At 49.6% G+C, this 16,603-nt stretch overlaps 1 protein-coding gene across 3 annotated transcripts in view; it reads right to left on the reverse strand.

Annotated features, from left to right (window-relative positions):
• Positions 1-6,237: 6,237 nt before the first annotated feature.
• Positions 6,238-16,603, reverse strand: part of TOM1L2 (target of myb1 like 2 membrane trafficking protein) — a 51,852-nt gene continuing 41,486 nt past the window's right edge. For 2 of the 3 annotated variants that reach the window (XM_061473724.1, XM_061473726.1), the window contains 3 exons: positions 9,916-9,975; positions 7,359-7,395; positions 6,238-6,877 (listed from right to left, as the gene is read on the reverse strand). In XM_061473724.1, the coding sequence (XP_061329708.1) occupies positions 6,729-6,877; positions 7,359-7,395; positions 9,916-9,975 (246 nt within the window). In that variant the 3' untranslated portion in view covers positions 6,238-6,728. The remainder of the gene's footprint in view (positions 6,878-7,358; positions 7,396-9,915; positions 9,976-16,603) is intronic. The other variant, XM_061473727.1, reaches the window with a different exon arrangement.

Genomic DNA, 16,603 nt, shown 5'->3' on the forward strand with positions numbered 1-16,603 from the left:
GTCCATGAGATGGATGGGATCCGGGCGATGGGCTCGGGAAGCCGCGTTGGGCGCATCGGCAGCATGGAGGCATCATCGCTGCCCTGACGGCAGCGACACGTTCCGGGATGTGCTGGGCTTCAGCTGCATCCCCAGGCACCTGCGTGGGGCATCCCGCATCCTGCTCCCCCCTAAAGCGCTGTGTCCACCCCCGGGGTGTTTGCTCCAGCCCCATTCCCAGCCCTCACATCCCTCACGCTCCAGGCGTTGTTTTGCTCCAGCGGAGCCCGGCGTTAATCATTAATCCGGGTTGTAAACAGATTCAGAGCCTCTTCTCCCCTTCACTACCTGTAACTCTGCTCTGCCGACTGCCCCTTCCTGAGCCGTGGCTTGGGTAAACACGGAGCCAGGCTCCGGATGCTGCACAGCCATCGCTTGGGGTTCATTTACCCGGAGGTGAATTCACCTGCGGTCACTTCCCATTGGCACCGGGATCCAAACCTGGTCCCTGACACTGAAAAGCAGCAGTGCATACCCTGTGTGAGGCACACGTACGTGCTCCATGCTCAGTTTGGGGGGGGTCTGGTGGCACCTATAGGGGCACAATGCGAAACATCCCCACGTTCTTGTCCCGCTCATACTCCTCCCTTTGCACCCCCTTTGGCTCCTGTTGGGGTTTGGGGTTAGAGGGATGTGTAGCTGTGGGGCAGGCCCTGCTCTCCCTGCACAGCACTGGGAGCTGAGGACCCAGTGCTTTGGGTGTGATTCTGCTCCCTTCCCAACAGAGCCATGAGCCTACCCGAATAGACCCAACAGGGAGCCAGGCACAGGATCAGCGCGGTGGCAAACAAGCTGGGGCAGAGCTGGACTGAACGCATGCTAATCCGCAGCTACAAGGAGGAGGAACCCATCTTTCAAGCTGCTCCACACACACCCCGTCCCCACAGCAGCTTTAAACTAGAGGCCATGAAGTTTTGATCCCCATGTGCAAGACGGAGACCGCATGGGTTCGGTTCTGGCTGAAGTGATGCTGTTATCACTTGTTCAGGGCTCCTAAATGGCTGCTCTTCCTCCTCCTGTGCCCATCAAAATGACAGCCCTAAGTGAAGATGTTGGAACAAATTCCTGGTGGATGAGTCAGGGAGTCGCATGTTGCATGGGCTGGGAACATCACCTGCATTGCAGTGCACAACAGCTCCTTACCCGTCGCTTTCTAGGTCACCAAGGATGGTGAACTGAAGTTACCCTCCCAGCACTATCAAGCCCCATGAGATGGGCAAGTGACAGCGATCAGGTCCCCCCTGAGCCTTCTCTTCTCCAGACTGAACCCCCCAGGTCCCTCAGCCCTTCCCCATCACACTTGTGCTCCAGGCCCTGCACCAGCTCCAGCACCTCAATGTCTCTCTCATAGTGAGGGGACCAGAGCTGAACACAGGATTCGAGGTGCAGGCTCACCAGTGCCCAGTGCAGGGCTGATCCAGGCCAGGATGCCATTGAAGACCCAGGGGGGCTCTGTCATCTGGAGGCAACCACGGATTCCCCAAAGCCCACGCTGTGTTTTGCCACCTGATGGGCACCCAACAGCAGCTACAGACCACGTGCATCTCCCACCTTGCTCATCCCTTATGCGGTCCAGGCTGGGCAGTGAAGCAGAGCGAGACACCACGACGTGAGAGACAGAGGGACACCATCCTCCCAGTCACACCAGTAGTGTATTTATTGGAGTAGCTCACATGCAGGAACCAAAGTAGAGATGATTTCTGGAGCAAGTTAAACAATGGCAGATTAATACAGTTGTATCGTCCTTAACGGCAACACCTGCTACGTGAATACAGCGACGTTTTAGTGTTGGGTTTGTCTTTTGTTTCCCTTTACAATCCCTTTAAACAGTTATTTTTCCCCTCCCCTATCCCATTCCCAAACAAAAAAATATCCAGTATCTTCAATAAATAAATATTATCCACTTTCATCTGGAAAGCCTACAGCTGTAATATACAGAGAAGCTATGACACAGGTTACATCTGGAGGGTTAACGACAGCTCGTGATACCATGGACAGCATGAGGAGCTCGTACTCATAAAAACACAAGAGCAGGGTGGGCAGTTTGCTGTAGGGTTTGCCATGGGCTAAAGAGAACCAGCACCACTGACGGAGCAGCAACCTGCTACCAGTGCCTGGGGCGTGGAGGGATGCGGTGGGATGAGTGGATGGGTACCAGCATCACCTCTGGGTGCTTGGGAAGCAGGGCTCCTGCCTCCTCTGCTGTGCTGCTGGGCTGGGTGCCCTTCCCCAGCAGCTGCAGGGTGAGCTCCAAGGCAGCTCTAACTCCACTCACTGTTTGCCTGCTTCATTATTTCCATAAAAACAACTGTCCTGAGCTGGATTTTTCCAGGGTGGGCTCCTCAAGGCGTGTGGTTAGCGCTGAGGAGGTAAACAGTGACCGAGCTGGATGCAGATAGCACCACCAGCTCCCACTCCACTCCCTGCAAGCCCACAAGCTGACAACTCACCGCATGAACAAGACTGTTGGAAGCGCTCCTGTTTGCTCTCCCAGCCTGCATGTCCTGCCCTCATGGGGGAAAGCAGGAGAGCAGTGAATACAGAGGAGCAGGAACAGGCTCTGTTGGCCGGGGCCCACCTCCATCACAGCTTGCTTAATGGGGCCCATCACCCCTGCCTCGGGGCTGACACCACGGCCTGGATCTGTTCTTCCACCACTGGAGGGAAACATCTCGCCACCGCAGCCAGCTCTGCCCAGTCCTCCATTTAAAAGGGGGAACGACCATTTGTATCCCACAAAAGAGAAGGCAAACGAATGGAAACCCCTTGAAAACCCTTCTGCAGCCTGGAGGTGTGGGAATGGCAGAGCTGACTCCATCAGCCTGTTTCAGACATGGAGGCTGTGATCATCCGAAGGGGAAAGGTATGTTGGAGGCTACCAGAGGGTCCCAGTTAAGGACCAGTCTCTGCATTAATGCTGTTCCCTTTACGAGACACCGTGCTACGTTGTTATGAGCAGTTCTCCTATGAGCCTTACCTACACGCTAAACACCCTAAACATCTGTACAGAACATGGTTATCTATTACACCTGCCAAGGAGGCAGCCGAAATCTACACGTAACAATTAAAAACCCGCCCCAAAGGATGTATTTAAATAGAAACCATTGATTTCTTACATCTCAGCACATGAAGGGTGAACAGAAGAGGTTAAAAAACACACTGGAAAAAGGAAATGTCTTGACAAAATAAATACGTGGAGCTAGAAGAAGGGAGGATTAGAACTTACAAAGGACCCCGATAATAATTCAGTGTCACTGAGTGTCAAGCTGGGATTCCTAACGTGCCTAGAAAGCGCCGGGATGTTCTCGCTTATGGATCAGGCTGTGGCTCCATCCCTCTTCTCATAAGCATCGGAGCCACGCCAAGTCCTCTGCCCACTCGCACAGAGGAAGCGCTTGGAGCCAAAGCAAAAGGAAGAAAGAATCAAGAGCTTGGTCTCTGAAGTGAAAACCCCCTTCCCTTTTCCTCACGCAGTTCCCACCGCTCAGGTTTTCCACAGACCACAAGAGGAAGGGGAAGATGGGAGATCCTGATACAGGACATTAGGGAAGCTCTATAAAGAAGGTTTGGGCTCAGCTATCCGTTCTGCTGCACACTCTGGCCCCTTCCAGCCCTGATGGGTTTTGTGGGTCCAGGCTCCAAATATACCAGACCCATAAGGGCATCACCAAAAGGGCCTTCAGCCATTGCCCCGGGCTGAGCACACAGCTCCCGGGGAAGGCACCTCCTGAGGGCTGCCCCACTTCCAGCAAAGCCACTGCTTGTCCCCACCACCCCCCCTGCAAACAGGGCCCTGGTTCCCTATGGATAATGCAGGGCGTCAGTGGGGACCAACACACGCTCCCCGTGTCAGCCCCTCTTCTTAGTTCACCTCTTTTCCACCCCAAGGGGAGGGAGCAGCCCCTGACAGCTCCAAAAGGGACCGGAATCCCTCTAAAACAAGAACCTGAAGCCCCAGTTCAGGTTCAGTGGGACAGCAAGCAGCAGCATTAACAGCACACACCTCCCCATCCCCTTCTTCTTAGGGGTGGGGGCAGCAGGGCCAGCAAATCCGCAGCAGTGGGGCTCTGCAGGGGGCTCGGTGACAGCTCCCGTGACATCCTTGCCACTCAGCATGATCTGACAATGTCCCCAAGCTTGAGCAATGCGATTATCTCCTCCGGCTTGGCAGGGAAGCTGGATTAAACATGCTTAGAATCACCTGATGTGGCCATTTAAAGGGTCAATGTGTTTCAAGGATTTAGAAGGGAAAATACGCACTTAAAACGCCCACAGAGCTTTTTGCACCGACAGGAACGGCACCAATTCATCCTGCGCCGGTAACAGAGCTCAGGCAATCACCAGACACAGCCTGGAATCAGATCAGCATCACAACAGAAGCTTGTGGCCACATCGGACGTGTCACAGCAGGGCAGGAGCTGGCAGTCAGTGTCTGAGCGTTGGGCTCAGCTGGTGTTACACAGCAAGGGCAGTTCCACAGCAGTGCAGAGGTGCAATCAAGGCAGACAGTGCTGGTGCTTTCCATTAGCCATGGAGAAGATGAAACAGGGAGAAACATGGAAGGGAGAGGGCCAGCAAGTGGGGAGAAGAGGCACCTTGATCCCTAAGCTGTCTCCATCCTCATGCTGATTTCCCCCCCATCCACTTGCAAGCCATGCTATGCTCTGCACAGGGAGCTAGGAGCAGTGGGGAGGTGCCAAGTTAGTGCTGGGGGTGGCTACATACAGAGGGATCCTGGAAGAGGATGCAGGCAGAGCAGGAGGGAGGAGAGACAAGCAGGGACAGCAGAGAGCGACATCTGACCTGGGACAACCTGGGAATCCTGCACCAAACACCTCCTACCAAAGGTTAATGTGACCTCTCAAAGACCATCAGTGCTGCAGCCAGGCCCTTGGGTACGAGGTTTTATGTGTCACAGCCCACCAAAGCATGCTGTACCCTAGAGAATATGAGCTGAAATAACTATGCTCTGATAACAGCTTCTATCACGTTCACCTCAGCTGTTTATAGCACAGCTTCTCGGCGCAGAACAACTTCCGAGAGAGCTCGGCACACATCAGCATCCCGGGAAGCTCAGACACGCTGAGCCCGGACACAGTGGCTGGTTGCCCACAGCGAGTGCCCTGAGGAAGAGGGGGCTGGAGCACTGCTGCCTGCACAAGCGTTCATGTGATAAAGTGCTTCTCCCTGCCATGCCGTGTTCAGCTCTCCCTTTGATCCTGCCATCCTGCGCCACTGGCTTCCTACCAAGGAACATGCTGGGGGACGCAGCTGCCTGCTCCAGCTCTGCCTGTCAGCCCAGCAAGGCGGGCACACACGCTGGAATCCCTTCTGGCAGCGCCGGGAAGAGCAGCACTCTCAGCCATGCCTCTGGCAAAGCAAGGGAATAAGCTTGTTTGCACAAGGAGGAAGGAGACTGCAGCCCCACAGGAGCTGGGAGTTAATAAAGGAGCAGAGGTATCAAAAGACATTCCAATACAAGCAACATGGCCACGATCATCCAGCACCTTCTCAGGCCCAAACCTAGAAGGAGATGAGGAGTTTCACCTCCAGTACAGGCAGGCACAGACAATCCCTCCATGGTCACCATCTCCTTCAGTGTTTTCCTACAAGCTTCTATGAGGTTGGTCTCTTTGTCTCATACCTACCACCAAGACCCAGCACGTCTATCCTAGCAGGCATGGCAGGGAGTCCAGGAACCTCTCTCAGTTCACACCCAGTCCATGAACAAGTCCCCTCCATCTGCAGGGATGTTATTTACAGTGGCTGAGACAGTCCTACAGTCACCGAAGGAGGAATCAGAGGTAAGGAAAAACCCAACCTGGCTATTCTAAAAGGCAAACACAGTAGGAAAAAGCCCTCCTGTGAGCATGCTCTCCCAAAGAGCAAACTGCTTCATGCACCGACCTTCCAGCATCCCTTTAGCTGGGTTTCTCATGCTCACCCACTGCCAGAGCTCCTAGACGTGGCCAACAGACTGCTTTTAAATTAGAGCAAGCCCAGATAAAACACATGGGGGGGGGGGGGGCAAAAATACACCCTGTGAGATTAAGAATATGAAGCACCATACCAAGTGGGGGAAAGCGACCACCATATGGTACCAAGGGATGTGTGAGTGGGAGAGTAAAGGATTTTCACTTGTGAAGCACATGTTGAAAGGGGGAACAGTTGTTCCTTGCTGTCGAATCCGACACGAAAGCCAATCCATTACCATTTCATCTAAAAATAAAGACACGCTCCTCCTGAACATTCCAGCTCAGTCAATTACATGCTGATCGACAGAGCAGTCTACTTGGCAGGACCTGCCTACAGAAGAGGATGATCCCTACATAAATTGAAGGGCAAGGCTGCTCTCTCCCCTCTGGGCTTTTGTTTCAACGCAGTGTGACGTACTCATGCATTCTAAAGGGGTTTCAGCATCCAGAGCTGGTTTTGTGCAGCTGGGATAGGAAGGAGGGGATTAAGCGAGTGCTGGAGAATCGTGGTCTGGCAGGAACAGTGTTGGGCTTAAATAGAAAGAGTCAGCTCGTGGGGGTGGGCTGTTTGGGGAGGAGAAGGAGGGGAGGGAAAGAGAAGCAATCTATGAACTCAGGAGGAAGGAGGTCGTTGTTATTGTGGGAGGACAGAGTGGCCGCACAGAGCCATTCGCCTGCAGAGCACAGGGGTGGGAGGGTGGCAAAGAGCGATCTTCACAGTGCAAAGAGGGCATCCTCGGAGCGCTCCTGCTTTTTCCTGCTGGCAGGGTTTGTTGGAGGGGTGGGGGTTTCCTGGGGAGGGGAGGGCAGGTTGGGAACCATCTCCGCCGCTTTGGCTCGCTCTTCTAGGAATTTGTCAAACTCTGCAAGGCAAAAGGAGAGAGAAGGGAAACCAGGTAAGAAGCAGGCAGAGGTCAGCAGGGACTCAAACCCCAACGCCTGGCATCGGCAGGCACACATTCCTGTGCAGCCTGACTTCCTCAGGAAAGGGGTCAGTGTCCTCTGAGACACCCCAGCTCAGGCAGCAGAGGGAATCAATCCCACGCTACGCCGTCGGCTGCGACAGAAGCAGGGAGACATCATTCCAAAGGGCTGAGCAGCCTGGGGACATGTTCCTGCTGGCGCACACACACAGGGCACAGCCAAGGGAGATGGTAGGAAAGCACTTACAGCCAGGAGAGCTCCTCACACCGTTTCATTTGCTCTGCAATGCTTTCCTCCTGCCTGAGTACAGAAGCTTTTGCTGGGGAACATCAGGCTGGGAGAAGTCAGCATCTCAGCAGGGCTCAAAGCAGACAACTCAGGCTGTGCACATAACCCACAGCCACAGGCATCTCTGCTTACCTTCACTGGTCACTCCTTCTTCTGGCTCGTTTCCTTTCTGCAATGGGAACAAAAAGGTGTGTGAGCACACAGGCTGCACCTCCACTGTTATCCTCTATACACATCCAGTGCAACTGGACAGCTTCCACCACTTGTTTCCACATGGTAACCTGGGGAAATCACACATCTCCCACACTGGGAGGCCAATGGTGACATTTCCCTGTGCTGGAGAGCAAGAGGATGAGCACTAGAGATGCTACTCAGGATTGCTGGTGGATAGCCAACCTTCCCTGTTGGACCAGTGCCGTTTCCACTTCAGACAGTAAGGTCTGGTCAAGAAGTGAGCTGTGTGAGTCACACAACCCCCGTACAAGATGACATCTCTGTCACAGAGTCAGGACTGTGGTTTGCATTGTCTCTTCAAATCAAATGCACTTCTAGCTGATAAAGGACACATGTCACAGAATGGTTTGAGGCCAATGCTGCTCCTGCAGGAGCTCATTTTAGCTTTCATAAAAGATCCAGCAGCTTTCCTGGTGCCCATGCTGTACAAAGACAAGCCTAAGGTGGGCTGCATGAAGGATGCTGTCCATGAGCTAAGAAAGCTGGGATGCCAGGGGTCAGTGCTTTTCGACCAGCTGGGTGCATTTCAACAGTGCTTCAATAAGGAAATTAAGAGTCCAAGGATGTGGCATCCCTGTCAATCCATTGGGATGTTAAAGAGGGATGAAAATACTCCTTGAAAACCTGCTTTGAAAGACAAAAGTCTTTCTCCACACCCTGGTCTCACAGAGGTTTTTAATGCCTTCAGCATCACAGCCACCTAGAATCTACTGGCTTTCTATTGCAGAGGTTTCCAGAGGAACATGCAGCAGCCACTGCTCCACAGGCAGAGGTACTGCTTGTGCCAGTGTACCCCCAAAAAGGGTATGGAAACCAGTAATAATTAGACAACCTAATGTGTAACTTCCTCAGCTGAAATGAATCATGAACAAAAACAGGATGGGGGGGACCCAGAGTGAAACCCAAAACTCCAGTCCAAACTTTGCCTGCTCTGCTCTTTTTGAGCAAGAGTACCTGGGGGATGCTACCCCGAGATCTCTCCATGAGATCTTTTCTCTTGCTAAATTCATTTAAATGGCAAAGATAAGAGGGTACTGTTTAAGCAGAGGGAACATGCTACATTGTCTGTGTTTCTTTAACAAAATGAGGCCAGTTTGTAATTCAATTTGAAAATGACTTCCTGGACCCAGGCCTGAACAAACTACCTGCAGCTGAACACCAGGGACATTCAACCAGTGCCAAGCTCAAACACTGAAACCCAGAGTCTGCTGAAGCACTTGAGGAGGCTTTGGAGAGCAAGAGGCTCTTTCTTCCTCTCAGTACAGGCAGCTCCTCTGGTCTGACATGCTGGAGCATGCCTGCAGCTCTGCTGCCAGGGCCAGGGAGCAGAGCCTCAACTCCCAGTGAGGAGCTGAGCAGGCAATAGCAAGGGGTTGGGGGTGACCTTAAGGAGTTACCTAGGGACAATATCGGAAGGTAGAAGAATGGAAGGAGATGATCTGCCAGAGGGGAGACTGAGATGAGCTCTTAGGCAGAAGCTCTTCCCTGTGAGGGTGCTGAGGCGCTGGCACAGGGTGCCCAGAGAAGCTGTGGCTGCCCCATCCCTGGCAGTGTTCAAGGCCAGGTTGGACACAGGGGCTTGGAGCACCCTGCTCCAGTGGAAGGGGTCCCTGCCCGTGGCAGGGGGTTGGGACTGGATGTGCTTTAAGGTCCTTTCCAACCAAAACCATTCTGGGACCCTGTGATCCTTAGGGATATGGTGAGCACAAGGAAACAGTTCAGTTCACTAAAACCATGTTTAAAGGAAGTCTCAAACGTGACCCAGCACCCGTCTCCAAACTGCACTTGGTTAATTTGAGTCAGATGCTTACATTAACATAGAGACCAAAATAAACGTGTGCTGGATGTCCCACTGCTTAAACCACTGTGTGTTGGGACAACAAAACAAACTCCAGAATGAGGGAAAAGCTACTTTTAGTTCTGTGTTTCATTTAGTAATCACCAGACAATAATCAGCCAGGAGAAACTGAAAGTTATAAACACTGAAGAAAGTCTATTGTGAACCATGTCATTGCGGCTTGCCAATGTAACAGAGACATTGTGATCTGAAAGGAGGCTAAGCCCAGATCCAGCATCTTTTAGAATCAGGCCTCCATATAAGCAGGTACTTACCGTCCAAGCTTAAACATGTGCTTTAAGTCACGGAGAACAGAGGTAAACTTCAGCACATGTTTAAATGCTTTTCTGTCCGGGGACCAGAAACACATCATTTCTGGTGTGTGCGATGCTAACATGGAGAAGTGAAAAGGAAACGACTCAAAAATGAAAGAAACAACATTTTGATTGAATTGCTGAAGACAACCCTCTCTTCTCCTGCCTGGCTATTCCTTTCCATGGGAAATAAACTATATGATTTGGTAGTCTCACTGCCTCCTATTAAGAGAAGTACCAGCAATGCATTGACAGTTATGTGTACAAGTGCCCATGTGAAAAAGGAAAATATAAAGAGTCTCACCAAGTCGGTACTGAGCCACTCCTCAATGTCATCCATGACAGAGGACTGTGCAACAGGGATCTAGGGAGTGCAGCGAGAGAACAGCAAGGCAGGCAAAAACCAAAACACATCCACAATCATGGCCACAGAGCGACGGAAAACGCCAGAAATCAGATTCAAAAAAAAAAAAACAAAACAAAAACAAAGGTGTAAGATGGGCTGGAAGGAAAAAAAAAAAGGAAAAAAAAAAGAAAAGGCAACAAAATATAAACGGCATTTTAAATAAAGAAACACTTGGGGAAGGAAATGATGAACAACAAGGCTAAATAAAACAACCCAAGAGAAGATTAGGGGGAAATGATGTGACTTGATGCCAGCGTGACTTCTCGACCACGTATTAAAACCATCAAGATGGACTGATGGTTCTAATCGTGATGGTGGAAAGCTTTTAAGGGTAGAATACTGGATCTCAGTTAGGTTTTGAAAGGTTAAATTTGCACCTTTTTGTTTTGGACAATGGGTATTAGGCACAGTGAAGGGTTAGCAAAATGAGGGGCTCAGAGTCTTCAGGCAACACTCCTATGAGGACAGTTTGGCTCTCTTTGCAGGTGGAGGCAGTCAGAGCTCAGGGTACACAGTCCTGTTTCCTTCCAGGTCCTCCTCCCTCCCCATAGAATCACAGAATAGTTAGGGTTGGAAAGGACCTTAAGATCATCCAGTTCCAACCCCCTGCCATGGGCAGGGACATCTCACACTAAACCATCTCACCCAAGGCTTCGTCCAACCTGGTCTTGAACACTGAGCCTTGGAACACTGGATTAAAGCAAAACTGTCCCAGCTCCATATTCTCTATATTCTATGACCGTCTCCCAGCAGATCCCAACCTGTGCCAGTGTAAAGTGTGGAGTCTCAAAGGTGAAGGTGAGGAGGAGGAGGATGGGGCAGCAGCTCCTGGCGTGCGTACAGGAGGAAAGCACAGCACAGCACTCTTGACTCCTTGTCAGGCCTCTATAGATGGTGCAATGAAAAGGCATGGAAGGCTTGCATCTCCTCCTGTGACAAACCCACTCACATTTCACTGGCTGACGATGACAGCAGCGTGCTGAGCGCTGAAGTTATCTCACAAAGTGCTACAGGCAACGGGGTCAGCGGAGGGAAATCGCTGCCTATTAGGTGTAGAGTTTCCTGACTTAACTACACTGCTTCAGTACAACTGAGGGCTGCAGGAGTAAACAGGAAAACTGCACAATAGATCTCGTGAGGACAACCTGAAAAACACTTGGAAAGCCAAGTCAGACACAGGTTCCAGGCCAGAGCACAGCAGTGGTGCTGGAGCACCTTTCACTAGACCAGGTTGCTCCAAGCCCCATCCAACCTGGCCTTTTTCTCCCAATCAGGTGGCCCTTTGTATTAAGGAGGTCAGTTAAGCCCTTGCTTGAGGTGAGGTCTGTGAAGGTGGGTTAGCTGTGTCTAAGGAGTGGAAATCCAGGCCTCAGTTCAAAGCATCTCCCACTGAGAGGCACTGGGATGATGGCTTGGCTCTGACTCTGCAGGCTGCTGGACAAAGTGCATGGGACAGATCCAAGAAGGGCGAGAGGTGCAAGTCGTCATTTTGCTTTCAGCTAATACATGAAGATCCCAAACAGAAAAGAATTTCCTGCCTTTTCCTTTGGAATGGGCCAGATGAAGGATTAATTGCTCCTTTTTAACTTGCAAGGGAGAGCTGAATCACGCACATACTGCAAGGTGGCCATTAACAAGAGGCGGGCTCTGTAGACATCTTCCGACGCATTCCTTCCCAAAGACAAGTTGCATCTTGTAGGACTGGCTTGTTGGTTTAACAGCTTTGGAGAAGACAGGCTTTAGAAATACAAAGCAATGGAATTATTCAGCCTACAGCAACCTAAAATCTCCAGCAGAAGTTTCCCTGCTGTCTCTCTCCTGCATTGCTTAACACCGCACACAATAAGGGATGCTCTGGGAGGTGCAGCCTTCAGAGCTGCTATGAAAGGTGTTTGAAGGTTTCTCTAAGGACAGGATAATGTGTACGGAGGGGAGGAAGAAAATAGCAGGGTTTTTTTGCTCATCTACGAATAAAATAAGAGCAGCTGTTCTATAAAGTACATTATGCAGTCCCTGCGTTGGAAGAAACACGGTTCATATCTCAGTTATCCCGAAAACAGGACAGACGACTGAGCAAGGAATGGACTCTTGAGTTTGCAGGAGTCCTGGAAGAGCAGCTCAGCAGTACAGGAACCTGTGCTGCTGTGTTCTGTAAGACTTCAAGAAAGAAAGGAATCCCACTTTCAGACAGACCTACTTTATATAACAAACACAACCCTCACAAGTGCAAGAACACTTCTCACGCAGAGAGAACTGCAGGATAAACATATGAGCACGTCAGCCTTTTGCTATTCAGAACTGACCTTTTAAAAAGCTCCCCCTACCTTCCAGCACGCCACAGAAGTGCCAAGGGTTTGTATCTATTGCTCCTTCCCTCCTCAAACACAATTTATTGTGGCAGTCGGAGCCCCAGTTCCCCTATAAACCATGGGTTCAATGCCTCAGGTTTAATTTGCTGAGGAATAAAGAAGGGGGGAAACTCTTCAGAGTAAGGGGACGTTTTAACGTGCTTTAAGATTGCACCGTTTCTATTCCAGTTGAAAGTGGCCACATGCAGACGTTTGGCTTTTGCCAGTCTCTTGTGGCTTTGGCAAGTTTCCCCTTTCCAGAAGCCCTGAACTGAAAAGTGTTGAGGGGAGTTTTGTTCAAACTAATCCCCTACAACACAACGGGAGCAATGGGGAAAAAAAATCAATGAGCTGGTTTACACATTAAAAAGAAACAACAGTTGCTGGGAACAAGCAGCAGTGGCAGCCACAGACTACGTGGAAATGGCTCCAGAGTGGGATAGCCTCTAGTTAATACTTTGATTATGCAAACATACATGGTCTAGTGAAGCTCTGAGTCTTGGCAAGACAGTTCCCTCGACAGTCATTGTTGGCTGCAAGAGCTGTTTTTATACCAAGATTGTGATTTCTTTGAGTCTATACTCAAAGTCAATGGAAGTTAAGTCACAAAATAGTTTTGGGTCCTTTACGTAACTGGCCTGAATTAAACATTGGGCTCAGTGGTCAAGTTCCTTTTTTATTTCGTCTTTGGAAAATCCTACTAATGGGATCATCTCAACAATCCCGAAAGGGAAATGGAAAAGGAGGGCTGGGAGAACAAAAGGAAGCACTCAGTCCCACAAAACCCACAGGAACCTGGAATTCAAGGCCTTACTTCGGTCTAAGTTAGATCGTGTTGGTGTTCTCACTAGCAATCAAAAGCCAAAGAGTATTGCCAATAGATTTCCTCAGACGTCATATAATCCAATATTCTACCCTTAAAAAGGCAGTTTGAGGTTATTATCATCACATTTCATTTCTATTAAAGATGATCCCACTGGAAAAGAAGCAGGTATGAAATGACAATTCAGGTTTCTAGGTGAGCTCATTAATGTTCTTCAAATGTTTAACAAGGTTTGTGCTAATTGTTGCTAGACTACTGTCTTGTAGTAGTTTAGTTAATCCCACTTCTTTCTATGACAAAGCTGACACCAACACTTGGTTAGTTGCTATTCACTCCCCCCCTCAGTTAGCAATAGTAAAGAGAGGTCTGTCATTCCTACAGCAGCAGAACGAGCACTAAGATGCGTACTAGCAGTCTACTCCAGCTTACTACTACAGACTTACCACCTATTTAAAGCTGTTGTAATCTTGAAATAGCTGCCTGGCCTCAATATTAGAACATGTTTGACTTTACAGGTAAGGGTTTAATTAGCTACTTGATTACTTGGAACTGTGTTTGCACATTGCATAGACAGGGAAAGCAAGAGCTCAGGTGAGGTACGCTCCCCAACACAGCCTGTTGTGCCCGTACAACAACCAGCCCATCTGGATCTGATGGCATGTCCAGGAAGTGAAAGCCTTTGTTCACGTGGGTGTCCCTATAGAGTGGCTCCATAAAATGCCATGGCTGGGCAGGGAATGAAACCTATGTGGTCTTCAGAACAAGGGAACAAGCCTGCTTGCCTTCAAAAGGGTCTCACCACACTGAAGAAATGAGATCTTCCTGTGTTTATCTCTCTTATCTGTCCACAGCTCAAGCACTTTAGTCCCCAAGAAGATGATGTATTTCAACAGTCTCGTGTTACCCAAGGCATTTCCACATCTTAGATCCTATCTCTCTACTGAAGGCACATAGCGGCATCCCACTTTGTCACCGATCAACAACATCTAGCAAAGGTTTCATTTACTCTTTACTCACATATCTTTTTATCTCCTCTTCAGCCAGGCATGCTGCTGGTGGTCGAGATGCAATGCTGAAAGCTCTTCCTATCACTTTGTGACCTCTGGTTCAGTTTTAGTCTTCCCACATAACACCTGCCCTGATGTGGTGGCTTAAGCAACACCTACTTCTCACTTTCATTATAAACACCTATTTGGCATGTGAGTGGGGTAACAGATGATCATAACAATTAGATCTCAATTACTGCCCAAACTCATGAGGAGGGAACTGGAATTACCTGCACTAAAATGTGGTGGCCTTATGCTCAAGTCTGTGCCTATGAGCTGCTGATACAAACCCCTGTATGACACCCCCCTTGCAAAAACCCAGACCTTACACTGCAAACAGACCCATCACTGGAACAGCTCAGCTGCCATCCCTAAATCACATTTGAACCACAAACTTTTCTGTAGCTATCACTCTGTCTACATTAGCTGGGATGGATAAAGGTGTGGTTTGTGTCTCCGTGGTCCTGGCATCCCTTTGTCAGCAGAACTGAGCTGTAGGTGAAGCCGAAACAGAAGCAACACTGCCGAGAGAGTACAAAAGCCCTGAGTGAGCCCTCCTCTGCAAAGGTGTGGTGGTAGAACTGGGATGCACAGAAACGGAGTGAGAAGAACTCAACCCTAAGCTAAAACATCACGGTTTGGGATATAAAACGTATCACGAGGGATGCTCTGGCATGGGGAGGATGCCCTTTCAGTGGTCACAGTGTTGTACAGGCACAGCTAATGGCAATGTCAGCTCACCCCTCTTATACCTCTCCAAGTACAAAAAGTTGCCAAGGGAATGTGCACATCAAGTTCATACCTGGGATGCTAATTATTCCACTGGTATTGCAAATGCTACAAAGTCGTATTAATAAATATGGTTAAGAACTACAGCCAGTTACAAGGAAAACAGAGTTAATCATTAGTTTTGGTTTAGGCATTTCTCTCTCACATTTAGCATACAAACAAGGTGACAGGTTTGTAAGATCTGGACAGCCAGATCCCTTTCCCTCCCCAGATCCATATGCCTCCACGAATGCTGCAGTATCCTTTTTCCAGGCTGAATAACCACAAGCCAATGAAGGAATATTGTCTTTGTTTTCTTAATAAAGCAGTGGCGAGAGTGGTGGGAACAGCAGGGGGGCCGATTTCATGCTTCCCCGCTCTTGTAAACAGTGGAAAGGCAAAGAAGAGGAACTAACTAAATCACTGGGTTATTCATTATGGATGAACATCTCACAGCAGCACAGCACATCTCGGGCTGCAACAGAGCCACCAAGCAGCAAGAGCCTCTGTGAACTACAGTCAACGCTATCAGAGGCAAAGCGAACGCTGCACACTCCACACCTTTTCACTCTGGTGTTGAGCTGGGGGTCTCTGACAAGCCCCAAACTGAAATGCTGGCTCCCAAGAACAGGTACCTACAGTTTGAGTTTAGCCACGTGTGTCTGCAGGCACAGCATCGCTTTCGGGTGCTTGCACGGGCAGGTAGATACAATTGGATGGATGCTATGTGTGCAATGGCATGCAAACGCCTGACAAATTCCTAACCTGCCCCTCAGAAATCACCTGGATTAGCCCTAAATCTAAAGGAATAAATACAAAGTGTTTCACAGATTATTTGATATTGGATTTTCTCAACCTTAAACTCTCTGGAATGTTTCTCTTCATAAGCACTGGGCAGCCTGGTCTGGGATATTCAAGGCTCTCCCTGGAGTGAGGCATTCCTGCCCCATGGGGCCTCCTGACACCCAGCCCCACAGGCTGCATTGCAAGTGCACCCCAGCCCAAAGGGAATTCTATACTGTGCCTTTACTGAACTCAGCTCCAGCCAGGACTGCTTCAGAGGGTGTTTGTACAGTCACATCATTGGTACTAATCTTAAACAACACTTCAGATGATGGATTATGGCATCCAAAAACACAAAACTGCTCTTAGAACTTGGCTTTAAGGCATAGCTGAGGCTATTTTTTACCTACCTCTGACTTCTGCACTTAAAGCAGGCTTTTGAACTGCTCTCTGCAAGCCTGTTGATGAAGGACAACTTCAAACAAGGTCAACATGTGCAGAGATTCAGTGATGTTCAGAAGCCTGATTTTATCAGAGCACTGGCATCACTAGACATGGGAATTAAGTCCTGAAAGCCAGAAACACTCTTGTACCTTTTGGAGTCTGAATCCCAATGGCAGTGGGGTGCAAGAAGTCAACAGTGGGGAGCAACTCTCCCATTCCTTTCATACAGAACTATCCCTGCATTATTCATTCCAATAGGTATGATCCTACAGCTTCCATATGTTTATTCCAGACCACATACTTAAGCACTACCAGAAAAGGCTGCTTTAAAGACACATAGGAAGTATGCTCTTTATGGACAAGATCCAGGAGAC

The sequence above is a fragment of the Pezoporus flaviventris genome, unplaced genomic scaffold (assembly GCF_033815535.1).
Source record: "Pezoporus flaviventris isolate CSIRO_AGI_PZ_B2104156 unplaced genomic scaffold, CSIRO_AGI_Pfla_v1 ptg000078l, whole genome shotgun sequence".
In the NCBI taxonomy this organism is placed as follows: domain Eukaryota; kingdom Metazoa; phylum Chordata; class Aves; order Psittaciformes; family Psittacidae; genus Pezoporus; species Pezoporus flaviventris.